Source organism: Sinocyclocheilus anshuiensis, unplaced genomic scaffold (assembly GCF_001515605.1).
Source record: "Sinocyclocheilus anshuiensis isolate Anshui unplaced genomic scaffold, SAMN03320099.WGS_v1.1 scaffold446, whole genome shotgun sequence".
NCBI lineage: Eukaryota > Metazoa > Chordata > Actinopteri > Cypriniformes > Cyprinidae > Sinocyclocheilus > Sinocyclocheilus anshuiensis.
The window spans coordinates 2,237,997-2,253,853 of record NW_015544247.1 but is presented as its reverse complement, the minus strand read 5'-3'; the positions used below and the strand labels follow the sequence as shown (position 1 = coordinate 2,253,853).

Here is a 15,857-nt window from a genome sequence, read left to right as displayed (position 1 = left end):
AAAAAAACTTAAGCATGAATGATGTTGAATTGTAAAATAATAATAATAAACTTTGTTCCCTGTAATTGTGAGCGCACCAACAATTTGTATGTTTGTTTGTTTGTTTTTTTCCTGATGCAGCTGCAACAGTGAAAACTTTACAGAGGAATGTAGAAGACAAGGATCTTACCTGTCGAAAGCTTAAAGAACAGCTTAATGCTTTGGAGAAGGAAACTGCAGTTAAATTAGCAGATATAGATCAGTATAAGAAAGAAATCCAGGTAAGCCATTAATATCACTCAGCCATGACTAATAAATACATGCAAACCATTCAGAGCAGCACAAACTGAGCTGCATGTTTAGCTAGACTAGTTGCACTTTACAAGATGCTGATTGACAGAAGACATTTTAACTTGAGTGAAAATATTTTAGTCCCCAGCTATTTAGCATTTCTGTAACAAATCTTTCTTAACCGATCAGTGCTAACAGCATATAGACTGCTTCTGATGACACTAATGCGAGTAACCCCTATGCTTTTGTCCCTGTGTCTTTATCACTAGCTGTAGAGCTTTTCTGTCTGTCTGTCTACTTGTCTGTCTCTCCCTGGCTTTCGCTGCAGTTTGAGGAAATGGATGACTGCATGCTTAAAGGCCTGCTCTCTTTACTGAGTTGCCTCGGCAATCTCTTCTTCCTTTTGAAGGTCTCTTTTTTTCCCTTTTCCTGCTCACTCTTACTGTAGCAGCTTCACCTTTAGATCATTACCAAAGGTTCTTTCCTGCACATATTATCAGGGATGGATTAAAGGCAGAATAAAATTCCATTCACAATGCATTTAACTTCCATAATGTGACTCATTTCTAAGTGAAACAATATTTCAGTGGGAGATAATTTAGGGTGGGATTGAATATAAACATGTTATGTGATACTGTATTAGTGATTTATAATATTTCCTGTCTATCCTATCTTGTTTACATTGGAAGTCATTTCAGTTTAAATTTTTAATTATTATTCGAAAAGTTTCACACGTGAATTGTGCACAATAGGCCTAGCAATATTTATTTAAAAAAGTGTCAGTTAGGAGCAGTGTTATTTTAGCATCATTGGTAGACTACTATATTGTTTTTATTAATATTTTAAATTAGTATTTATTTTTAGTGTTAGTTTTAATTTTCATTTTTAAGTTTTATTCATTTTGTTGTGTGTTTTTGTCATTTTTATTAGTTTGTGTTTAATTTTTTTTATAGTTAACTAAGACAGCACTGTTTAGAGTGCATTCTGGATTACAAGTCAGCATGAATCCTTTTATTGTGATGTCCTTCTGATTGAAAAAGGATATTCGATGAGGAGAAAATAGTCTAAATGGATTTGGAATGTGGAAAATTATGCATTGCATACCAGAATGGAGTCAGATGTGTGCAAATTTGCTAAAAGCATTACCTTATGGTCTAAATTCATTTTTTTTATTTTTTTTTATTTGTAATTTTAGTTAAGCTAAAAATCAGGTATCGGTGTTAAGAATGTAAATTGGGTTGTTTTGGGACTCTGTTACAGTTGAGTTCAGTGTGTCATAATCTTTTGGTTTGTTAATTAGGATCTCCGAGAGAGCCAGAGGACGCAACAGCCTGCTTTGGAAAAACTACGCGCCGTTAAGGAAGAAAAAATCAGAGAGCTAAAGAAACGCAAGCAGGAGGAACTGGAAAAGAAGAGGAGAGAAGAGGAAGAGCAGAAGTAAGTTTTTTTTTTTCTCCCCTATAGAACACTTACACTCACATGGAACTTCAAAAGAATTCAGGATTTCACAAGCAAAAATTATTTCACTATACAGACGCATCAAACTGGAGAAGGAGCAGCAATGGCAGGAGAAACTGCGGTGTGAAGAGGAGGAGAAACAGAGGATAATACAGGAGGAAAGAGAAGCCAAACTTCGTGAGGAGGAGGAGAGGGAGAGACAAGCTCGTTTACAGGCTGCTAGAGAACAAGCGGAACGAGAGCACAAGGCCCGCGAGGAGGAGGAGAGGAGGCGCAGGGAGGAAGAGGAAGAAAGGAGAGAACAAGAAAAACGCAGACTTGAGGAGAAACGGAGGCAGGAGGAGGAGGAGGACCGCAGGCGGCGAGATGAAGAAAAGAGGAAACTGGAGGAGGAGAGGAGAAAACTGGAGGAAGAAAGGAGAAAACTGGAGGAGGAGCGAAAGAGGCAGGAGGAGTTAAGATTGGAGGAGGAGAGGAAGCGGAGAAAGAAAGAGGAGGAGAGACGAGAAGAGGAGAGAAGAAGGGAGCATGAGGAGGAGGAGAGGAGGCGACTTCGTGCACAGGAGGCTGCCATGAGAGATGCAGAGGAGAGGAAGAGACTAGAAGAGGAGAGAAAAAGAAAAGAGGAGGACCGGAAAAAGCAGGAAGAGGGGGACAGGAGGCGTCGAGAGGAGGAGCAAAGGAAACAGGATGAGGAGAGGAAGAAGAAACAGCAGGAGGAAGAGGCTGCAGCCATAAGACTGAGAGACGATGAACAGAACAAGAAGAACACTGTTAAATCAGACATTGTTGCTGCTCTTCTGCGCGGCCTGGAGGAGAGGAAAGGTAAGAAAAAGCGTACTGTAAGATTTAAAATCAACCAGCATGGCTAGTTAAGTTATCTCTGATATGATTGGAATGATTGAAAGTATCCTCGGGATTTCAGGCAGCAGACATCCTCTTGGCACGCAGCACAGGAGATCAGCGGCACTGACAACGTTTAAGGCCCTCTACCCCTTCACTGCCAGAAACGATGATGAGCTCTCCTTCGAAAGCGATGACCTGATTGAGGTCAGTTTGAGAGCAAATCTCACAAAACTTGCCAATCGTCTGCCCCAAAATGTAGAAGACAAAAGATGCTACATTTAGCCTTTTCTTTATTATATTTTGAAGAAAATTAAACCTTTATATATACAAAAAAGTTTTATTTTTATATATATGTATATTTTTAACTGATGCCACGTTCTATTTCTGACATACTCCAAGTGCTTTTACTACTTCTGATTTAAAGGACAAATGAATTTGCAGCGTCACAGTGTAGAACGCTTCTAGCTGTTGCAGTACAACGGTTGCGTTCGGTGTAGATGTGGTTTAATACTATTATTTAGCACATTAAATAGATCAAATGTGACAATAAAGAAATTTACATTGTTATAAAAGATTGATAGTTCAAACAAATACTGTTGGTTAACTTTATCAAAAAAAAAAGTGTTTGGTCAAGTGTTTTGGTCTCATATTTATCTGTAATTTCAGAATGATTTTTCTTTGTATGTTTTTTTTTTTTCTTTTTTGTGTTTGTGTAATGCAATAAAAAGTCTGTGTTGCGGTAATAACAATTGGCATTGAAAATAATTGCAATTTGGATTTTTTTTTTTTAATGTTAAAAGTGATTGTGGGAACATGTAGTGAAGCTGTGAAACTCTCGTCAGTGTAAGGTTCAGATTTAGAGTTTACTCAGCTGGATCTGTGTTTGTTTAGGTGGATGAGAGCACAGAGCGAGAGCAGGGTTGGCTGTATGGCAGTCGGCAGGGGAAGATGGGCTGGTTCCCTGAGAGCTATGTGGAGAAGCAGGCCAAATCAGAGGCTCCGCTCGTGGCCAAACAAGCCCTAAAGCCACAGGTCTCCATCTCTGTCAGGTGCGATCTCCAATCTGACTACTGCATACTATTCAAATGCTTCATTTACATCTCTTGTGCAATCATTTGTACAATCTTTCTCAATCTGCACTCACAGACAAAGTGCATGTGGGTACAGAGCCATTATAGAAAACATTCACAGCTACAAACTGCATGTCTTTCATGTGAAACAAGCAAAATGCATTTTGAGTACAAGACATGTTCACACCAAGTCTGAAAGTATAAACTATTACGAAAAAGTTTTTTCGCATCAAGTCTAATTAAGTCTTAAAAAAATACAAATGGAAAAAATTATCTGTCAATGTTAAGACTTTGTGTGAATATAGTTCATAAAGATGCACGGTTTCATTTCGAATCTTGAGCATGATGGTAGAACGTGGAATATTCTAAAACCTTCTTCACCAGCAAACTGAGCGACGGACCGAGTGGATCACGGTTGAACTCCGCTTTCACCCCCACCCATGCCACAGGCTCCGCCTCCTCCAACCATGGTCAGGTATGCAGGATTCCTTGAGAATAACCGCATAGTGTTTATGTAAGCTACAACTTCCTTGTGGTGAAATGCAATGACATTTGCTGCATGTTTTCAGGTGGTGGGGAATGTGCAAGCTCAAGCTCTGTGCTCATGGACTGCAAAGAAGGACAACCATCTCAACTTCTCCAAAGATGATGTGATCACAGTTCTGGAGCAGCAGGAGAACTGGTGGCTTGGAGAGCTTAATAGGGTTCAGGGGTGGTTCCCCAAAAGCTATGTTACAGTGCTGAGTGCCAGTGATGCACAAGCAGAGTAAATACAAACATTGTGCTGAAGTGGTTTAATATGAATAATAACAATACTGAAGTGTTTGTGACCAAAATAGACTGAGTGTGTAGCTGTGAGTGTTACATGTACTTTGTCTGTGGAAAAAGTTCATGTGAAATGGTATTTTCAAACTAAATCAAGTGATTCTTTGCATACTAAAACTCACTGGTGTCCTGAGGTGCAGAGGTTCCTGCAAAGAGACTAATTCTGATGTTGTGTTGCTTTACTTTTTCTGTTTGCGGTTGTCATTATTCATTTGGCATTTAACCGTTTTCTCCTGAAACACTATTCAATCACCTTGTTTGGTGCTTCTTTAATGTTTAATTTCCCTCCCCCCATAGTTCCACTGATGGATCTGATACAGCAGATGGATCCAGCTATGAAGGTAAGAGAAAATACATTCGGTTTTTCCACTGGGAAACTTTGCAGTTATGAGACACTGAAGCAGTTTGCGATTAAGAACAGCTTGCCTTAGTATCTAAGAGAAGATACCTTTGGTGTAATACTGCATATGATACTGCAACATAAAAATTATTTGCTATTACGTAATAAGAAACAAAATGTAGTAATTTATTCCTGCGACGATGAAGCTGAATTTTCAGCAGCCATTACTCCAGTCTTCAGAAATCATTCTAATATGCCATTTGCTGTTCAAGAAACGTTTATTGTTATTATAAATGCTAAAATCAGTTGTGCTGCTTAATATTTTTTTGAGGGAATCCTTTGATTGAGGTAAATCTTTTTTCTTTGATGAATGGAATATTCAAAAGAACATAATTTATTTTAAATAGAAATCTGTTGTAACTTTATAAATGTTTTTACTTTTTGTCATTTTTGATCAATTAAATGCATCTTTGCTGAGGGAAAGAATTTATTTATTTTTATTTTAAATCTTACTGACCCCAAACCTTTGAACGGTAGTGTAATTAGTTATTTAATCATTGATTCTTTAGTGTGATTAAACATTCTTTGAGGGCAACCCAGACATTTATTTCCTGTGTGTGTACAGTATATTCATTTCCTTTGTATTTCGTGTCTGTTATGCTTGTGAACATACACCACAGATTAATCTCTTGACATCAGTATTGTCCTTGTGATCTGTGTTACCCTGAACCGTGTTTGTATGTTGATCCTGTCATCAGAATACGTGGCTCTGTACACTTATGAGAGCCCTGAGCCCGGAGACCTGACCTTCACCGAGGGAGACACCATCCTGGTATCAGAGAGAGAAGGGGAGTGGTGGAGAGGCAGCATTGGAGACAGATCAGGAGTCTTCCCCTCCAATTACGTCAAGCCAAAGGAGGCTGATGTAATTTTATTTTTGTATTTAAAGACATTTATACATGTTGTTGGTTTGTGATAATACATGTTTTTTCTCCTTGTTAGGCATCAAGTCTCTCTGGTAAACTTGGAACACCTGCAAAGAAACCAGGTAAGTACATAACAACATGAAGTTATATGTCAAAATTAAATCACAGTAATCATAATTATTTTAACCTATAATGTGTTATTTTGTTTGTAGAAGTGGCCCAGGTGACCACTGCGCACTCAGCTGCAGGTGCAGAGCAGTTGAATCTAGCCCCAGGACAGCTCATCCTCATCCTCACCAAGAACCCATCCGGCTGGTGGCTCGGGGAACTGCAGGTGAGTGAGCAGTTCATGCTTAAATACCTTAAAGGATTAGTTCACTTTCAAATTAAAATTTACTGATAATTTACTCACCCCCATGTCATCCAAGATGTTTACGTCTTTCTTTCTTCAGTCGAAAAAAAATTAATGTTTTTGATGAAAACATTCCAGGATTATTCTCCTTATAGCGGACTTCAACGGCTACCAAACGGTTGAAGGTCAAAATTACAGTTTCAGTGCAGCTTCAAAGGGCTCTATACGATACCAGACGAGGAATAAGGGTCTTATCTAGTGAAACTATCGGTCATTTTCTAAAAAAAATAAAAATTTATATACTTTTTAACCTCAAACGCTTGTCTTGTGTAGCTCTGCAATGCGCATGCGTACTCTGTGCAGTCCCGTTCAAAACAGTTAGGGTATGTCGAAAAACTCCTATCACATTTTCTCCTCCAACTTCAAAATCGTCCTACATCGCTGCAGATGAAAACATTCCAGGATTATTCTCCTTATAGCGGACTTCAACCGTTTGGTAGCCATTGAAGTCCACTATAAGGAGAATAAGCCTGGAATGTTTTAATAAAAAACCTTAATTTCTTTTCTACTGAAGAAAGAAAGACGTACAAATCTTGGATGACATGGGGGTGAGTAAATTATCAGGAAATTTTAATTTGAAAGTGAACTAATCCTTTAAATGAGCCATTACCTCCAATTATGTTAATCAAGGAACTAATAAAACACAGTTTTAAGTGATTTTACTTAATACTTTTTACATGTGTTCCATCTTATGGCCCATATTATTTATAATAGATATATTGGTTATGATATATTGGTGTGTTTCAGTTATTAGCTGATTTTTAATTTACTGTCAATAGTTATATATCTGGAATTGCACACACAATAATTGATGATAAAAACAAAATTCAAAATAGCTGCAAAAGTTTTTGTTTGTGTCTTCAGGCCAGGGGGAAGAAGCGTCAGAAGGGCTGGTTCCCTGCTTCACACGTCAAGCTTCTAGGCTCAAACAGCGGCAAATCTACACCTGCGTCTGCGGCTGGTAAGAAACAGAACAGCTTTCCAGGGTTGTTGTTTTTTTTGGTGAATCTCTCCTCATTCTCACTGTCTGTCCTCACTCTAGTCGGCCAAGTCATCGCCATATACGACTACACCGCCGCGAATGAGGACGAGCTGAGCTTCTCGAAGAGTCAAGTTATCAACGTGTTGGACAAAAGCGATCCTGACTGGTGGAAAGGAGAGCTCAATGGGGTCACGGGCTTGATTCCTTCCAACTATGTGAAAATGACCACCTCTGATTCTGACCCCAGTCAGCATTGTAAGTAGAGACCCTTAAACAGACCAGTCTATTTTGGTTGTGTTTTTCATCATTTTGCAGGTTTTTGGTTGTGTTTGCAACAATAAAATTTACTCTTTTTTTTTTTTTGAAAATTAAATTGGTTTCAGATTATTTAAAGGAAAAATTGTTGCTGTCTATGCTCCTTAAATGTGGGTGTTTATTATAAGAAATGATTTGTATTTATGACGGAGTGTATTACAATTTCATTACATTATTATAATAACATTTTTATCCTGCTTTAAATATAATCGATATTTAGTGTTATTTTATGGTGCTTTATGGTTAATTTTATTTTTGCAGTTATAACGGAAAGGGTGTTTCCAGTCTTTTATACTTGTACATGTAGTATCTGATCGAATGTTAGACCTTTCCTCTTCTCAAACTCCATATTTGGCCACACGTTTATTTCTCACACAATCTTTTCCGCTTCGACTTTGTTCTTCATTTGTGTCCTTCTCTGTAGGGACGTAACACCTTTCCTTTCCTTCATCCATAAGAGACCCACTATCCCCCTCTCACAGTGGAGGTGGTCCTGTTGAAACCACCATTTACTCACCCAATCACCCTCCTGTATCTTTCCTCACCAGTATTATTTCTTTTAAACTAAAACAAGGCTTTTTATTCAGTTGACTGGTAATCTGGTCTGATCTTAACTGATTTGTAGGGGGTTAGTGAATCTGGTTTTCCTTTTTTGTATTTTCTTACATTTTAGTTTGCTTAAAGTTTCTTAAAGGTGGCAGCTTCTTTTATACGGTCATTTTGGGATGGTGAGATTTCACAGTAAAGCTGTTGCTCCTCAGTTTGGATGTTACATTTTAAGGCATGTTACAAAGTGTGAAATTGCCTCAGTATGTCATCGCAATCACATTAATGATACACTTTACATATATACGCTGGTTATAATGCAACTTTAATCTTAGTATTATTAGTCTCTGGTTATTGAAGGCACTTTGACATTTTAAAGAACAAACAACTGTCACTTTTTGGAGGCAGTTTCACCTTGAATCTGTAGATGGTTTTCACTCTTTTGCTTTCATTTGATTTATATTCAGTAGTTTTAGTTTGAAATCAATGTAAGAACAAAAATGAAAGACAACTTGTTACTGTCTGTGGTGTATTTGCAAACATAGTTCTGCTGATGCTATTTTAAGCACAATGCTTTCACCTTAGGTGGTATTGTTACATATTTATTGCGTTATATGCCATGTTTGTGCATGACTCGCTTCTGTATAAACAGATTTGTTAATAATATATGGGAAACTATGCAAATAGTTGTGAAGTTGTGGACCAATGTTTGCCTTAATGTAATTTTATTGGATGTTGTTAATAATACCTAAGATATCTCAAATACTTGGATCTTGTACTTATTTGATTTGAAGAAATCTAGACATTAAAGTCTTTTGAAAAAAACAAACGTCGTTCCTTTTTAATTTTTGTAACAAGAGTTCAGTGCCAAAAAACACTTTCAGATATGCATTTTTAAAAAGTGAAAAAAAAGCCCATAAATATTTTTATCATCTACAGTAAAATGTAGCCATGTAATGATCTAATTGTTTGATCATAGATATTCATATTTAAATAGATAGTAGTGTCTCATATATTTCACCACATTCATGAATTTCTAGTGACTTACTGATAGTATTCCTCTAGCTAATCTTCACTGCCATCTAGTTATAGTTATCGTACTGTTGTATTATGGGTGAAAACAGAATAATCCTGCATGCTTGCAGTGTTCATTACAGTAAATGAGCATATTTACAAAGCACAGCTCGTAAAAATGAGCGATCATTCAGGGGGTAAACTGCTATTTTTACGGCTCTGGGATGTGGACGATGAAGGCACCACTAAAGGCAACCCGGATGGTCAAACGGACAGACCATCAACAGGTAAGGATTGACGCTGGAGCGGTTTGAAGTGTCATCATCATGCTGCGACTGACATTATCCTGCATTTAAGTGTGCTTGAGTGTGTTTGCAGTAAGGTTGTTGAAGGATCTTCTGCAGCCGTCAGTCTGTGTGTGTTTTGTTGTGTTTATGGGCTTCGAGTGTCTAGGTGAGTTCACCTGTACCGTTTTCTTGTAGGGTGTGCTGACCAGAGCACTCTGGATTCAATGAGCCCGCAGGAGAAGAAACGGCAAGGATACATCCATGAGCTCATTGAGACAGAGGAGAAATACAATGAAGACCTACAGCTAGTCCTTGAGGTACACAGTCACAGATCAACTAATTCACATTTATTTATTTAGCAGACCGTTTTATCCAAATCAACTTAGTAATATGAATAAAACAAGCAATTTACAGAAGAGGTGCCAACCGTTTTAGTGGTACCACAAAACCAGGATGAGTAATCCAAAATGAAGCAATGAAGATGAAAATAATTAAGTTTTTTTTTACTTTATTATATTTTGCATTATTTATTTAGTATGTTGTTAAATGAAAGTTTGTATTTTCAGTTTATATATTTTAATGATTTTATTTAATTACATAAATATAAATAATATTAAGCTTTTTTGCAGTATTCTGTATGAATTTTTGAAAGTACAAATATCCCAAGTAGTGTAATAATATTGTCTAATAATTAATAATAGTTTAATAAAATAGTATAATAATTATATAGAATTAGTGAATATATTTTAAAATGTAATTTATTCCTGTGATTTCAAAGCTGAATTTTTAGCATCATTACTCCAGTCACATGATCCTTCAGAAATCATTCTAATATTCTTATTTGCTGCTCAAAAAACATTATTATTATTATTATTATTATTATGTTGAAAACAGCCGAGTAGAATTTTTTCAAGTTTCTTTGATGAATAGAAAGTTCAGAAGAACAGCATTTATCTGAAATAGAAATCTTTTGTAACATTATTAATGTAATAATTAAATAGATTTTATAATACATAATTTATTTTTTTTTTGAAGATAAAATTATATTTTTCCTGTTGTCTTTCTTAAGGTCTTCTACAAGCCCATGTCTGAATCGGGTCGTCTCACTGAGGCTGAAATGAACATGATATTTGTCAACTGGAGGGAGCTTATCCAGTGCAACTCCAAGATGCTCAAGTATGTGAGGTTAACTTGCAAATATTTTTTATCTTTTACCAATGTGAAGTGTATCATGCATGATGTGTGCATTGTCAGGGCACTGAAAGCAAGGAAAAAGACCGGGGGAGAGAACATGCCTGTTCACATGATCGGAGACATCCTGGCCTCTGAACTGTCACACATGCAGGCCTACATCCGCTTCTGCAGCTGCCAGCTGAACGGTGCCACGCTGCTGCAACAGAGAACCGATCAGGAGCCAGACTTCAAAACTTTCCTCAAGGTAGCCTCACATACATCACTTAAACAGTTAAAAAGACTTATGTTAAAATAGACATTAAGCTTTATATAATTTTACCAAACCAAAATTATGCAAAGTTATATGTGACCCTGGACCACAAAACCAGTTATAAGGGTCAATTTTTGGAAAATGAGATTTATACATCATCTGAAAGCTGAATAAATAAGCTTTCCATTGATGTATGGTTTGTTAGGATAGTACTATATTTGGCCGAGAGACAATTATTTGAAAATCTGGAATCTGAGGGTGCAAAAACATCTAAATAATGGGAAAATCGCCTTTAAAGTTGTCCAAATGACGTTCTTATCAACTTCTTATTACTAATCAAAAATTACGTTTTTATATATTTACTGTAGGAAATTTACAAAATATCTTCATGGAACATGATCTTTACTTAATATCCTAATGATTTTTGGCATAAAAGAAAAATTATTTTGACCCATGCAATGTATTGCCACAAATATACCCCTGCTACTTATGACTGGTTTTGTGGTCCAGGGTTACATATTTGACTTTTTTTTTTTAATTTAATTTTTTTTTTTCATGATTTATTTGATATCTTATTAAATGAAAGGCTATATTTTCGGTTTATTTATTTTAATGATTTTATTTATTTATTGAATGAAATATAAGTAATATTAGTTTTTTTGCAGTTCATGGTCTTTCAGTATGGCATATACATTTTTGAAAGTGCATATATCCCAAGTATTATAATAATGTATAGTGATGATTAATAGTGTAATAAAATAATATTATAATTGTACATAATTTATATCATCATCAATGTGAGTTTTTGGTTTAAATATTTTCTTGGGAGTAATGTTAATTGTAATATTTTTTTTCTTCAGAAAATTGCTACAGACTACCGTTGTAAAGGAATGCCTTTGTCCAGCTTTTTACTCAAACCTATGCAAAGGATCACTCGCTATCCTCTCCATATTAAAAATGTGAGTACAGTGAAAATAACTTATTTTAGATCGGTTTCATTATTCTATATCTGTTAATTTAGATGTTGATCATTAATGCAAATGATTAGTGCATTGTTAATGTTAACCAATACTTGTGTGTATTTGTGTGTCCAGATCCTGGAAAGTACTCCAGACAGTCACATGGACTGTAATCAGCTGCGAGAGGCTTTGGAGAAGGCAGAGCTGCTGTGCTCTCAGGTGAACGAAGGTGTCAGGGAGAAGGAGACCTCTGACAGGCTGGAATGGATCCAGTCCCATGTGCAGTGTGAAGGCATCACAGAGGTACAAAAAATAGCACAGTATTTAGTCATGTGACATTTGGAACATTACAAGATCAGTCATAAGCTATCGTCTAGATGTACACTACCATTCAATAGTTCTCTCTAGTCTGTAAGATTTTTGAAGATGTTTTTGAAGAAGTCTCTTATGCTCATCAATGCTGCATTTATTTGATCAAAAATTAAGTAAAAACAGTAATACTGTGAAATATTTTTACAATTTAAAATAATAGTTTTCCGTTTAATACATTTTAAAATGTAATTTATTCCTGTGATGGCAAAGCTGAATTTTTAGCATCATTACTCCGGTCTTTAGTGTCACATGATCCTTCAGAAATCATTCTAATATGCTGATTTGCTGTTCAAGAAAAATGTTGTATTATTAACAATGTTGAAAACAATGGGGCTGCTTAATATTTGTGTGGAAACAGTGATACATATTTGCTCATGATTCTTTGAATAGAAAATTCGAAAATCTTTTATCTCTTTGATCAATTTAATGCATCCTTTCTCAATAAAAGTGTTAATTTCTTTTCAGAAAATCGTACTGACTAAACTTTTGAATGATACCATAAAATTTGAGGGCTGATTGGTTGAAAGACTTTGGCTTAAACTTTCATGTACCGTGTACTGTGTATTAGATTTCTTACTCTTCTATTGTGCCACTTGTCTAGAATCTGACCTTCAACTCTCTGACCAACTGCTTGGGTCCTCGTATATTGCTGCACAGCGGGAAGGTGTTTAAGACCAAGAGCAACAAGGAGTTATACATCTTCCTGTTCAACGACTTTATGCTGTTCACTCAAGCTGTCAAGCAGTTCAGTTCCTCAGGAACGGACAAGCTCTTTAGCCCCAAGTCCAACAGCCAGTACAAGATGTATAAGACGGTAGGGTTCCACTCCTCTTTACAGAGTAGCGTTCCTTTATGGTTAAACCTTTGAACAAAAGAAAAAAAGCTCTGAGGTATTGTGTATGTTTGTGTTCCTAGCCTGTGTTCCTCAATGAAGTTCTGGTGAAGCTTCCGTCAGATCCGTCCAGCGACGAGGCCGTCTTCCACATTTCCCACATAGATCGTGTGTACACACTGAAGACTGAGAACATTAACGAGAGGTCTGTTTCAGCGACCGCTCGCTTTATCAGTCTTATCAGCAAGCCACTATTTACTGGACACTATGGGAGGCTTTATGAACCCTTAAAGGAATGTTGTTATCGCCACACTGTATGGGTAGAGAAAAAACAACCGCTTTTCATGCTGCTGAAATGCCACTGCAAGTGGAATTGACAGAATTTTAATGCAAATGAATGTTTAGGGAAAACACTTACTTTTTGCTTCAAGCAACATTTTATGACACAAAATTTTTATCTCCTTGGAATCCTGCTAGGACTGCATGGGTTCAGAAGATCAAAGCGGCATCAGAAGCATTCATAGAGACAGAGAAGAAGAAACGGGAAAAGTCTTATCAATGTAAGTTTTATTTATGTATTTATTTATTATTTGGAACACTGAATAGGAGTACTCGCCTAATACACAACAATCCAAAGGTTTGGGGTCAGTAATATTTTTGTGACATGAATAATTTTATTCAGCAAGGTGCAGTAAATTGATCAAAAGTGACAGTAAATTAATGTATAATGTTACAACGGATGTCTATTTAAAAATGCTTTTGTTTTGGAGTTTCTATTCGTCAAGGAATTCTGAAAAGATGAATTACAGTATTTTATTAAGCAGCACATTTGTTTTGAACATTGATAATAATAAGAAATGTTTCTCGAGTACTAAATCAGAATATTAGAATGATTTCTGAAGGATCATGTGACACTAAAGACTGGAATAATGGCTGCTGAAAATTCAGCTTTGCCACCACATGAATAAATTACATTTTAAAATGTATTAAAATAGAAAGCAGTTATTTTAAATTATAATATTTCACAATATTACTGTTTTACTGCAATTTTTGAGCAATAACCTTGGTGATCATAAGAGAGTATTATTAGCATAAGAAAAAATATTATTAAACCCAAACTTTTGAACAGTACTGTATATAAAAATTAATACGTCATCTGAAAGCTGAATAAATAAGCTTTCCATTGATGTATGGTTTGTTAGGATAGGACTATATTTGGCTGAGATACAACTATTTGAAAATCTGGAATCTGAGGCTGCAAAAAAAATAATCAAAATTCTGAGAAAATTAGCTTTAAAGTTATCCAAATGAAGTCCTTAGCAACACATTACTAATCAAAAATTAAGTTTTGATATATTTACGGTAGTAATACTTGTGCAATGTTTTTTAGGAAAGAGTAATCCATACTGTGAAGTGACCATGGGTTCTCAGTGCTACACTTCCCGAACCATCAATGACACTGTCAACCCCAAGTGGAGCTTCAATTGTCAGTTTCACATTAAAGACCTGTATCAAGATGTCCTCTGTATTACGATTTTTGAGCGGGAGCAATTTTCACCAGATGGTGAGTGTGAAAAATAGCAAGTATAATACTGTTTCTACATAATTCAATTTTAAACTGAACTACCGTATCTTAGTATTTTAGCATGTATAATTACACATTCCCTAAAAACGGGCATTGCTCTATTTGTCTTTCTCCCTCCATAGACTTCTTAGGTCGCACTGAGGTTCCTGTAGCCACTATTAAGAAAGAGCTTGAAAATAAAGGTCCGTCCACTAGGAGGCTGCTGCTTCATGAAGTTCCCACTGGAGAGGTTTGGGTTCGGCTTGACCTGCAGCTGTTTGACCACAAAGCCCCCAAATGATGAGGAGAGAGGATGTCTCTGCAAGACTGCACTTCAAGCACAGCTTCTCATCACTAGCGTCTCAAGATTGCCTTAAAATGTTCTCAGCTACTATGGAACGTACTAATGAATGTGTGACCATAAGGAAGAAGAGTTAACGTTCACAACTTTGCCAAGTTTTGATTTTTGACCAAGTGACATGGGAACGAAAAGGGAGAATTTGGGATTTTTTTTTTGTTAGTTTTATTGCCTAAATAATTTACCACTGGATGTAGAGATATCTCAGGACCTATATTATGCCTATACCTATACCTATATTCTGTCTTTATTGCTGTACAGAAAGCTATATTTGTTATAATCGTAACTTGCCTAGACCTGAAGTTGATGAGAACCTTTTTCTTGAATATTCTCATCAGCAACACTAAACCAGGTGGTGTTGTTTTTTAATTCATTATCCATCTGCCTTACCTGCCAGTTCTTCCATTTAACTTCACCATTATATAATTAATTTGCACCAGCCAGTTGATCCTCTATAAAATCTTATAACAGCTTGTTAGCCTGTTACATGGAATGAACTTTTTTTGCAGAGCTTACTAGTTTTTATGTAGGAAGGAAGGTACAAATGAGGTGATTAACCAGAGATGATTGGTTAAAGGTCTAATCACTTGATTTCGCGTGCTTGACTGAGTTTTATTTATGTTAATTTATGCGTCTTGGGCTGTCTTCACATTTTACGCTGCCCACTATATCTGGATTGCTGTAAAGCATTCAGAAAAGGTGTTAATATTGTATATTTTTTGCTGAGTTGGAGTAGTATGAACGTTTACTCAAGTCACTGAGTTTGTCTCTTAGGTTTTATTTGTTTTAGTTTTAAATATAAATGTAATAAAGTTTGTTGAATATTCTGAAAATGTTTTTGTTCTTAAAATGTTTTTTCCTTACACCCCTTTTTCTTTATCTTTTTCTCTCGCCAGTTTTCGTTTCCTTTTTGCCAAGTATTAGTTTTGAAAAATATTGTATTGTCAGAAAGACCTCCAAGCACAAATATGCAACAAAATCAGATTCAGATGCAAATAAAATTAAAATACTGTAAAGTATACTGGGTGATTGTCTTT

The 15,857-nt window shown here is 36.1% G+C and overlaps 1 protein-coding gene across 1 annotated transcript in view; it reads left to right on the top strand.

Moving 5' to 3' along the window:
- Nucleotides 1–15,623, top strand: part of LOC107697661 (intersectin-2-like) — a 25,561-nt gene extending 9,938 nt beyond the window's left edge. Inside the window, exons 15-37 of the mRNA XM_016498462.1 lie at nucleotides 121–260; nucleotides 1,571–1,707; nucleotides 1,805–2,553; nucleotides 2,654–2,778; nucleotides 3,466–3,623; nucleotides 4,029–4,119; nucleotides 4,214–4,410; nucleotides 4,767–4,810; nucleotides 5,568–5,734; nucleotides 5,812–5,857; nucleotides 5,948–6,069; nucleotides 7,012–7,108; nucleotides 7,190–7,384; nucleotides 9,487–9,608; nucleotides 10,361–10,467; nucleotides 10,546–10,729; nucleotides 11,596–11,694; nucleotides 11,830–11,997; nucleotides 12,668–12,880; nucleotides 12,982–13,103; nucleotides 13,376–13,542; nucleotides 14,289–14,462; nucleotides 14,606–15,623. Coding sequence (XP_016353948.1) covers nucleotides 121–260; nucleotides 1,571–1,707; nucleotides 1,805–2,553; nucleotides 2,654–2,778; nucleotides 3,466–3,623; nucleotides 4,029–4,119; nucleotides 4,214–4,410; nucleotides 4,767–4,810; nucleotides 5,568–5,734; nucleotides 5,812–5,857; nucleotides 5,948–6,069; nucleotides 7,012–7,108; nucleotides 7,190–7,384; nucleotides 9,487–9,608; nucleotides 10,361–10,467; nucleotides 10,546–10,729; nucleotides 11,596–11,694; nucleotides 11,830–11,997; nucleotides 12,668–12,880; nucleotides 12,982–13,103; nucleotides 13,376–13,542; nucleotides 14,289–14,462; nucleotides 14,606–14,763 — 3,782 coding nt within the window. The 3' untranslated portion in view covers nucleotides 14,764–15,623. The remainder of the gene's footprint in view (nucleotides 1–120; nucleotides 261–1,570; nucleotides 1,708–1,804; nucleotides 2,554–2,653; nucleotides 2,779–3,465; nucleotides 3,624–4,028; nucleotides 4,120–4,213; nucleotides 4,411–4,766; nucleotides 4,811–5,567; nucleotides 5,735–5,811; nucleotides 5,858–5,947; nucleotides 6,070–7,011; nucleotides 7,109–7,189; nucleotides 7,385–9,486; nucleotides 9,609–10,360; nucleotides 10,468–10,545; nucleotides 10,730–11,595; nucleotides 11,695–11,829; nucleotides 11,998–12,667; nucleotides 12,881–12,981; nucleotides 13,104–13,375; nucleotides 13,543–14,288; nucleotides 14,463–14,605) is intronic.
- Nucleotides 15,624–15,857: the final 234 nt, after the last annotated feature.